General features: G+C 39.8%; 1 protein-coding gene across 1 annotated transcript; it reads left to right on the top strand.

Annotated features, from left to right (window-relative positions):
- Window positions 1-631: 631 nt before the first annotated feature.
- Window positions 632-10,222, top strand: trmt6 (tRNA methyltransferase 6 non-catalytic subunit). Its single transcript, XM_074684669.1, has 12 exons — window positions 632-944; window positions 1,252-1,379; window positions 1,571-1,680; window positions 4,033-4,124; window positions 4,231-4,314; window positions 4,404-4,528; window positions 4,658-4,834; window positions 5,059-5,210; window positions 5,366-5,451; window positions 6,157-6,259; window positions 6,473-6,559; window positions 9,601-10,222. The coding sequence occupies exons 1-12, from the start codon at window positions 838-840 to the stop codon at window positions 9,760-9,762; spliced, it is 1,413 nt and encodes a 470-aa protein (XP_074540770.1). The 5' UTR covers window positions 632-837; the 3' UTR covers window positions 9,763-10,222.
- Window positions 10,223-10,324: the final 102 nt, after the last annotated feature.

The following is a 10,324-nucleotide window of genomic DNA, read 5'->3' as shown; positions in this document are numbered from 1 at the left end:
CATTTTCTCTGGAAATATCTGGGATGTTTTTCCCCTTTTAAAATTTATGATTTGATTGTACAGACACTTACACAAGAAATAGATAATTTCCCATCTCAGCATGTGTTTATCCTTAAATTAAAAACACTTTTCTTCAACATTTCACACTGTTGTGGGTGGAAAAATTCAAAACGTCCAGAATTGAAAATAACTTGCAAAAATAAAAGTGTAATGTTTTATTGATGGAATAATTGTCTTACATGTTTGGAATGCATATGCATTACTAAATTTCAAATAAAAGTATATTTTTAGACCCTATCCTGTTACACAGGGCCTTACATGACCTGGATGTGACAGGGCCTTACTGACAAATGCACATTTTCTTCGTCACACTACATCTGTAAGACTTGCCACGAAATTAACAAATAGTTCTCTGTCTCATAATTTTCTTTCTCCTTCTCTTTGATATGGAAGGTGTCTGTTTTGGTTTTAGCGCCCCCTCCCTTCTGTGAGCGGACTGTGACCTGAAGTCCTGTTGTATCGATTACTCTGAAATCTACACTTAAACCTAGTTATCACACTTTACTGCTATTGGCTGGTAGGATGAGTGATGCATATTTGAGCCAATCACAAACAACACAGAGGGAGCGGGGCATAACAGATATCCTCTGTATTCGTTTATCGGTCCTTAGAAGCTAAGGAAATGATAGCTAACACGTGGGGATAGTTATTTACTGTTTTGCTTTCTCATCAGGGTGGATTAGTGCCTTTTCTAAAGTGTGCCTTGTCAACTGAGAAATCGCTTGTGTTGACGGTTAGCCTTTAGGTATCGGTGAGCATTATTTATTCTGCCTTATTATGGCGGACAACGGAGATGATGATTCTGCTTACAGAATGAAAGAGGGTGACTACGTTGTGTTGAAACGAGGAGACATCTTCAAAGCTGTGCAAATTCTACCGAAGAAGTAAGCCTTTATCTGTAAAACCAAATTACATCTGACTAACTACACAAAGCCCAGTGTTTACTTGTGTCTTTATTTTGCGAGGGACAAACGAAGGTTGAGGAAAATACCTGTGACACATCTCTGGCAACAAATAACTGTTTTACTGTTAGTTTTTATAAACACAACAGTAAACATTCTGGTGCTAATCTAGGAAAAACCTCTACCACCTCGCAACAAAACAACAGCAGACATAATGCCACAATGATGACTGTAAAATGCCGCTCCAGTACTGATTGTGATCCGTGTTTCATATCTGTTTCTCCAACAGGAAGGTGATTTTTGAGAAGCAGTGGTTCTTCTTGGATAACGCGGTGGGACAGTTGTACAGCTCCACGTTTGAAATTGCATCAGGGGCTCTGCAGTTAAAAAAGTCCAAGGAGTTGGAGAGCTCTTCTGGTGTGTAACCTGCTTTCCAAACACACACCCTGAAGTAACATTTATGTTTGACACTGTATATGCTTTGTTTGATTATCTGGGTCGAGTGATAACATGTTTATTCAAGATTCAATCCAGTGAAAGACTAGTTTGAAAGTTTTGTACTTTCATTTTCAGTTTGAGTATTTCCTGTTTCTGTGTTTTTTTTACAGATGCAAAGGAGGTGGGCACAGACAACAGAAACATAGTTGATGATGGAAAGTCTCAGAAACTGACCAGAGATGACATTGAGGCCTTAAAAGAGCAAGGCCTAAAAGGACAGGTACCAGTAATCTAGAAGTTACATACAAAATAAGAAAGTTTGACGGTACTGACAGCTATTTTCATTCACATACTGAAAAACAGTCAACAACACGGATATTAGGGTTGCACAATAATGGGAAAAATGATATTATGCTATTTTAGTTTCCCGCAATATATTGCAATATTTTCTTAAGTTTACTGCTTTGCTTTGTTCAGCTGAATCTTCCCTGAAATGATAATAGACTCTCACCTTGTTGCCTCTGTGAACGTCATTTATGTTAACAAAGAGTTTTATTCAGTGATATCTGTCAATTATTATTATTGATCTGTAATATTTCCTGCAAGAGACTATTCTCACATCAGGTCAGACTTTTTAATAACACGCTCCTGCACAAAGGTTCCATCTCTTAAATTTCTCTCCACAACCAAACAATATTACAGGTTACAGGTACAGGTCACAAATTTGTCCTCTCCCATGTTTTACCTTTTTTGTAGGCTTGAATATTTTGCCAGAGATGTGAATCAATGAAAAGTAATATTTAGAGGCATTTCTAGAACAAGCATACCATATTGCATATACCACATACCCTTGCAATATGGATATTACACATTCACTTATCACAGTGATGATACTGAAACAACATATTGTGCAGCTCTAACGGATGTGATTTATATAATGATTTTATTCATTTATTTATTTTTTTGAAGTCATCAAATGTCATGACAAGCTGAAACTATGGCTGTTTCCCAAACCACCTACTACACTAGCAGTCCATACTAATTTGGCTGAAATTCAGTATGTAGTAGTCAGTATGCGAAAACTTGCAAAATCTGCAGTATACTAAAAATCCCTGGATGTCCTACTGATCCAGGAAAATTTCTTAGTATGCAACAGACCAGTCTATCTGGCATACTGTTTCCTATAATGCAGGGCGCTAACATTGTTTGTTGATGTGGGTGGCAGGTTTTGGTGAATTACTGCCATCTACTGGAATGAGTCAGCATTATAACTATAATACAACAACACTTATGTTATCCGTGAGATAGAAGCGAACTAAATCTTGTCATTTCCAGGCGTAAAAGAGGTGTTTACTTCTACAAATTCATTAAAGCCCATATATAGCAATAATTACCTTTTTAAACCATACGTGGCTTTAATAGAAGAAAATAGAAAAAAAGCCTTTCAGATTTATTTTCAGTAAATGATATAACTTTTGGTGTAGGATTCGAAATCAAGTATGATGATTCTGTGTGAAATGATTAACAGAATAACTAAAGGCAGAGAACTGCCCATAGATTGTTTCGCACATTTATAATAAAGGCAGAAAAAGAAAAAAATCTGCATCTGTAGCTCCACATCTGAAACAGGAAACCAGAGTAGTACACTACAAAACAGACCCAACAGAACAGTCATACTACATACTACAAGCAAAAGCAGTAGGTAGTATGTAGTGTCTACCACATACTACATTCACATGTAGTATGTAGTAGGTGGTTTGCAAAACAGCCAAAGATTGTCTTTTTTGTAGTGGAAAGGTATAAAAAGATCACACACAGAAGAGCCACACTTCTGTATATCAGAAGTGTTTAAGCTGAGTATTTCTACATATAGGGGCATATTTTGACTGATGCTAATGACTAGAAAGCAGGTTGCCTGATAGAGAATATCTAATTCTGTCATTTTCTTTTAATGCATTTGTCCAAGAAAAATGAATTCAATTATGTCCACTATTCCATGCACAGTAAAATCTAGTATGCGTGGGTATTCTGGCAAGAAAAATTGTTTTGGGTAGCTCAAATTTTTCATAGAATAGAGAAACACATTAGACTGTGCTATAGATATCAGAATGTGAGTGATGTTTATGTCAGCAGTTAATAATAGCATTATATAATACTTGATAATGGATTTTATATTTAAAACTAGACAGAAACAGTTTTAGATTAGGTATGCTGTTATTCGGAAAGGAAAATAATGATGACTGAGAATTTTTAACAGAATGTGGAATGCAGAATAGCAAAATGAACACACTGCATTAACATTACTCAGCCATAGTGAGCTGATCAATCAGTGGTTGTCTGATTTGAGTAATTGTTTCCTAGCTTAGACAAGTTCACTGTCTGCATTTTTGATTATGAATTAAAATATTTGTGCCCTGTTGTTAAAAGTCTAACATGGTTGGAACCAGTGGGTTTGGATTTGAGCAGCACATTCAGGTTATAGACGTAGGAAAATGCTGAGAAGTGGCTTCGAGGCAATGTTGGTTTTTGTCTTGTCATGGGAACCTTATCATCCCAATTGTGAGATAAAATGTTGAAGCATAACAGGAAAAAGAATTGAGGCCTTGCGTGTGTGTGTGTGTGTACTCTGCAGGAAATCATCCAGCAGCTTATAGAGAACAGCTCAACATTCAGAGATAAGACTGAATATGCCCAAGACAAGTACATCAAGAAGAAAAAGAAGAAGTGAGTCACTTGGGATGTGTCATGCCATCTGTTTCAGAATTAAAATAACTTAGTGTGATGTAATTAGTGTTATCGTTTTTTTCACATCTTGTTGTTTTTTTTCCAGGTATGAAAACACTGTGACCATTCTAAAACCATCCTGTCGCATCCTGGCTCGGATGTACCACGGCCGGGAACCAGGGAAGATCTGGTGAGTCAGCGCGTGGATTTACAGAATGTGTGACACTGATCTTTCACAGAGCAGAATGTGATAAATGTTTGTGTTTTCATGAGATGCAGCCACCTGCGGTATGACACACTCGCCCAGATGTTGACTCTGGCAAACATCCACGCTGATAGTAAAGTTTTGGTGTTTGAAACATGTGCTGGCCTCGTGCTGGGCGCTGTCATGGAAAGAATGGGAGGTATGTCTACCTTATGAACGAATCTTCTCTCTTTTTTCAAAACACTCTACAATAAAAATGCGTTGTCTGTTTGGACTGATCTTTTCCTCTGTCCTTTGCATAATTGGTCTCTTCTTCCTTCTCATACAGGCTACGGCTCAGTAATCCAAATGTACCCAGGAGGTGAGCCTGTCCGGGCTGGTGTTGAGAGCTTTGGCTTCCCAACACATTTTCATGATACGCTGCATGATTTTCCCATCTGCCACGTCAACGCTCTGCTGGCAGGCACTCTGGACACTACTGCCAAGGATTCTGGTGCTGCTGGAGGTAGACTGTTTATTAAAAACATCCCTTCAGATGTTTATAACCTTGGTTTCAAAATAAAAAGAGAGTCTGTTGTTGAAATGTTGAAAGAGATAACTTTTCTCATAGTTTTGACATTAAAATGTTGGGATCAGTAAAACTTTTTTATTTGATTTTAACAATGAAATCAGTTAAAATGATCTCATTTTGGTGTGTTCTTGTAAACAACACCCCCTTTAATGTTACAGGTGTAAAGCTGTCCCTCATGGCTGAAGAGCAGAACCAGCCTGAGGCACAGAATCAGGACAGTCCAGAAGCACAGAGCATGGAGACCAATAGCACCGCTGATGAAGTCCATGACCCGGAAAGAGAAGAAAAGGAGAAACGCAGAGAAGCCAAAGTATATTCACTGATTACCAACCTCACCTAGCAAAATCTTTTTCTGTTGTTTTCCTGTCATTTCATTTAAAAGTAACAGAAACAAGCCCTGAGTATCAAAATCTGATCTGAAAGAGGTTGAAAATATTCTGATGTCATGCTTCTTGTGTTTTGTAGGCTCAGGAAAGAAAGGTAAAGCTGGAGGAGAAACGGAAGAAGTTGGCAGCTGCTGCTGCTCTGCTGGAAGGCATGAACGCCGACGGGTTGGTGTCAGATTTACTCTCCGCTCCAAATTTTGTCTGTTTTTTTTTCTCTCTCTCTCTGCAACACTGAGCTCATTTCTGCCTCAGCATCTTTCTTCTTCTTCCAGCTCTGCTGTATCTCTTCTGGACGGCTCTCAGTTATAAACAACAGTAATTAAAATAGATCTACAAGCACAAAATGCGATGAATGATTAAAGTATTGTTAAGTCTGTCAATGAAAGGCATGACAAACGTTGTGCCTTTCATGAGCCAACACGCCGTGGCAGGCACACAACAGCCTCACAAGGTGAACGATGTGATTGCTCTGCAGTTTCCTGTCATATAAAATGAAGAAGTTGCTTTATAGCTTTGCTGTGAGGGTCACACACAAGCTGGAAGTATTGATCTGGTTAGCCTATCGACTCCCCTCCCAGTCTTCACAACAACACAGCTGCTATATCACAAACAGCACCTCAGAGCACAGTTTTCACCTCTGTCCTAAATCTGCCTCTTTTACTGACTCTCATCCAGCTGTGTAAAATAGGAAATGGATGTCTACAATTAGTATAAAATCTATAAACCTGCTCTTCATAACACACATAAAAGCACTGATGAGTTAAATTACTTTGCTTCCTCCTTCCACCTTTCCATCATCACCGAGCTGGTTTATAGTGTGTTTCATGCTGGACAGGTTTGCTGGATCAACTCTTTGTTCCCTTCACGCAGGTTGGTCATAGCCAGCCGCTTTCATCCGTGTCCTCTCCTGATGGCGCTGCTCAGATTCCTCGCCCCATCCAGGCCCTTTGTAGTCTACTCCCAGTACAAAGAGGTAACATCATCTTTGGTGAATTAAATGGCTGAAATGGTTTTGTTTTGTACCACAGTGAAGATCTCTGTCCCAGCTGTAGCGCTGCAATGCCCGTCACGTCCTGGAGCTCACTTACACACTGTGTTGTGCTTATGCTGCTAAAAAGATCACGATGAGTGTCGACTCATTGACTCTGCAGTCCTCCTCTCAGTGTTTCTGTTTTCATCTCTGCAGCCGCTGATCGAGTGCTTCACCAAACTCAAGGAACAAGGTGTTGCGGTCAACATCAGGCTCACAGACACCTGGCTCAGACATTATCAGGTAATGTTTAAATCCAGAACCAGTGGGTGACTTTTTCTGAAAGTTTTAACAGTGAAGCTGCTTCAATAATTATCTCTTAATGATTAATGGGCCAGTTGTCTGTATGTAATGTGAGCAGGGTTGCTCAGAGTGATGAATGAACAGAGAATTATCAGCTTCTGCAGCTCCCTTTAGCTCTCTTATTTATTTTTTATTTAAGCACTTTCAGCTAATTGCTTTGATCCAACAGTCCACAGACTCACTGTCTTATCTGAACCCAGCCATTCTCATCAGTGGTATTTTCAGATGTATGAGGGAGCTGATTTCAGTCAGAGTTGCAGTGATGCAGTTTCACTGCCTGTTAAACAGTCTATACCTCTAAGTCGTATCAATGCTGCAGCATACGAAAGGATAACCATGTTGTGTCCTGGACCATGAGCGCTGTGAGCAGCAGTTTCCTACATTGACAACATTCCCAACCAGACATCGACCATACACTGCAACTACACTCCAGTTTTAACACAATACACACTCACTATGGCTCCCTTTGAATAGCAAACAGGAAAAGATGCTGTACCATAAACAGATGACCTGACCGGCATGAAAATCCCACTGCCTACAAGCATTTGGCCAGAGTATTGCTGAGACAAAGAGACATGAGTATGCAGCGCTCACGACCCTGATTGCCAGTAACAGACTGTGAGAGCAGAGCAGAAAATTCTCCTGAATTAGTCATTTTAACACACACACACACACACACACACACACACACACACACACACACACACACACACACACACACACACACACACACACACACACACACACATACAAACGCTCCATATAAATCCTAAGGTGGTCCCCCTTTTTTTAATGGGCTTTACAGCAGCTCTTTACCCATAATGATTAACTATAAACCCAAAAGTGTGAAGATTTGCATATTTATTTAAGCCTGATGTAGATTGTCTTACAATCAAGTTTTAATGACTGTAAAAAAAAACACATCAAACAGAGTAAAACTGAGTATTTTTATCCAGCCAGTAAATGCTTTTCATGCAGTATTAACCGTTTGATGCCTGTGGTTGTTAATTTGCGACATACCCTGTCAGGTCTTGATGCAGTTGAAATAACCTTTGTATCTCATTATTACCTATTGATTCATATTCTACACATACAAAAGATCATATCAGATCCACTATGTCACAATATATTATTCAGGGGATAAACTTCTCATGTCTTTATAGATAATTATAAGTATGGTGTGTACTATACTCAAATTTACAATACACTCAACTTAACATCTGTAGGAATGCAAAAACATAAAAACAATCATTTTTTAAAATTGTTAATCAATTCAGGTAGTTAGGGGTTAAAGTCTGATTTAGTGGGCGTGACCTTCATATATAAATGAGCCACCGCTGATACCGCCCCGCTCTTCCACGTCACTGAGAGCGGCACCACGAGCTCCGAGTGCACAATGTTTGGAAAACAGCGAAGCCCATTTACCATAACATTAGAGGCTAAAACAACAGGCTAACCGCAGCTAAAGTTAGCATCCTGAAGCTAACACAGAGACAGGGGGGACACTGATGAAAAGGTCTTACATCTGCGCCACAGCACACAGCATTTAAAATACTCACATTTCCAGGGTCCCAGGTTTGCTGGTGGATGACTGGTAATGCGCCTGGATTCAGGACCAGTCTATTTGCTAGCCCTCTGTTGTACTGTCCAAAGTTGGAAAAGCTGTGAAGTGACTAGCACACACATGCACAGTTTTACTGAGTGTAGCTGGCACATTTCCTTGATAAATGAACTCTAGCCACTTAGTCTTGTCTTCTCCCAAAATGGGAAACTTGTGCATGGAGCTATGTGGCTGTTTACAGCCAAAAGCAAAGCAGTGATGGCTGCTAGAGCAGCAGCAGGGAGGGGAGTGGGCGAGGAGGGGGTTCGTGGGTAAGGACCAATCAGGTCAGACTTGCTCCTGATTGGTCAAAAAAGGGAATCGCTGACATCGGCAAATCCCCAAAATCCAAACAGGTCGTTTTAGGTCAGGATTTTACATTCACAAGCACTACCAAGTACAGGTTTTGTCATTAAATATCACATTTTGTGGGCTGGGAGGAAAGCCGAAGACCCACAAATTTAACTAAAAGACCAAAAGCGATTTTTGCATAATATGGGACCTTTAAAAGCCTCTGTGAGTAGCAGGAACCTGTTTGTTACCAGTTTTCTCCTGTAAACATAAAGATGTTTTCCAGTGAAAATCTCATCCATTTGACTTTAAGCCGTCAGTCGTTTTCCTGAATCTGATTCTTTGTCCTAGAAAATATAAACAAGACTTTTTCTGCAGCCTCCTGTGACTTACTTTGTCTGGTTCTTATCTGGTGTCACTGTGTTCAGGCTTAAAAAAAAAACAACCAAGAAATTGTCTTGTCTTGTTACCCATGGTTTTGCTCGCTTTGCAAGTCAGAAGCTTCTGTCATTAATTTTGGTATTTTACAAGCAGCCAAAAACTCCTCATGACTTTTAGTTGCTGTAAATCATAGGGATGCACCTACCTGGTATCAGTGTATCTGTACTCTTTGCCTTTTATTTAACCAGCGCTAAAGGCTACTTGATTTGAAATGTTACCTCTAATGTACTTCTTTGTTTTTTGCTGCATGACCAGTCTACAGGGTACAAACTTTTACAATTGAATTGTAATTTCTGTACATTCTGAAGCTTTTTTTTTGCTAGTAAACATTTGAATATTTTATAGTCTTATCCCACAGTAGGGCATGCTGGGTTTTTAACACTGGTATCAGATTGGTATTTGTTGATATCCAAAGCACAAGTATTTGTATCAGAACCAGAAAAGTTGGATCGGTGCATCCCTTGCAAATTGTGACTCAGATCCTCAGAGTCAGATCCTTTAAAACAGACTTCCCCCTTTTTTCCTCCTTTATTCTTAGTGCTTTCTGAACCACACACTATCTGCCTGAAACCAGTTCGTTTCATGCTGTTATTTCCTCTGGCTCATGCATTAAGGTTAATGTCTCCTTGTATGTATGTACTGTCCCCAGGTGTTGCCTAACAGGACGCATCCTCTGCTGCTGATGAGTGGGGGTGGGGGCTACCTCCTCTCAGGAACAACCGTTGCTGTGAACAGCTCCAAACCTGCAGGCTCCCAGCGAGCTGAGGAACCAGCACCAAAGAGACTAAAACTTACAGACAGTGAAGGATAAACAAACACTGAAGCAAGCAATCTTCAGAGGGCACATTACCACTGGCGTACAGGGATTCTCCTCCAGCATCGACTCCTCTGATTTGACAGATCTGACCTGACACATCTGGAATACAACCAGGCATAGTGTCTGGTTTGCATTCATCAGCACACTTTCCCCCGGCTTGTGTATCCAGATCAGTGCAGACTTAAAGTAATGCAGAGGAGTTAACTGTAAGTCACTTCAGGCTGTGTGAGATCAGTGTGTGTTATGTAAGGAACAGCAAAAATAATCTATGTGTTGAGAATATTGGGCATGTTTGTGTTTTATGCCTTAACAAGTAGATCTGAGCTCTTTTTTTCCTGGATAAATGCTCCCCAGCTCCTGGGTTGTGAACTTTTTTACTTTGTAAACACTGCAGTCAGTGCCATTTGTTATATGAGCTTTATCTGCTCAGGATTAAAAAAGCAGAACAAGAGAAGCTGTGTGAACTTTTCTTTCATTAAGGAATAATTTGAAACAGATATGTTTGGTCCCAGAATAATTTCTTTTATTGAGTGCAAACTGAACAAACTCTTCAGAA

This window comes from Halichoeres trimaculatus, unplaced genomic scaffold, assembly GCF_033239565.1.
Source record: "Halichoeres trimaculatus isolate MK-OKI-2021-1 unplaced genomic scaffold, fHalTri1.1 fHalTri1_scaffold_13, whole genome shotgun sequence".
NCBI lineage: Eukaryota > Metazoa > Chordata > Actinopteri > Labriformes > Labridae > Halichoeres > Halichoeres trimaculatus.
The sequence above is the reverse complement of the archived record's forward strand: the minus strand, read 5'-3'. Positions and strand labels throughout refer to the sequence as shown.

What these genes read in the sequence shown, in the direction of transcription:
- trmt6 (XM_074684669.1), top strand. Translation starts at nt 838, where the DNA reads ATGGCGGACAACGGAGATGATGATTCTGCTTACAGAATGAAAGAGGGT. An exon ending in TGTCATGGAAAGAATGGGAG is followed by an intron (nt 4,529 to 4,657) that starts GTATGTCTACCT and finishes CTTCTCATACAG; the next exon opens with GCTACGGCTCAGTAATCCAA. An exon ending in AGAAACGCAGAGAAGCCAAA is followed by an intron (nt 5,211 to 5,365) that starts GTATATTCACTG and finishes TGTGTTTTGTAG; the next exon opens with GCTCAGGAAAGAAAGGTAAA.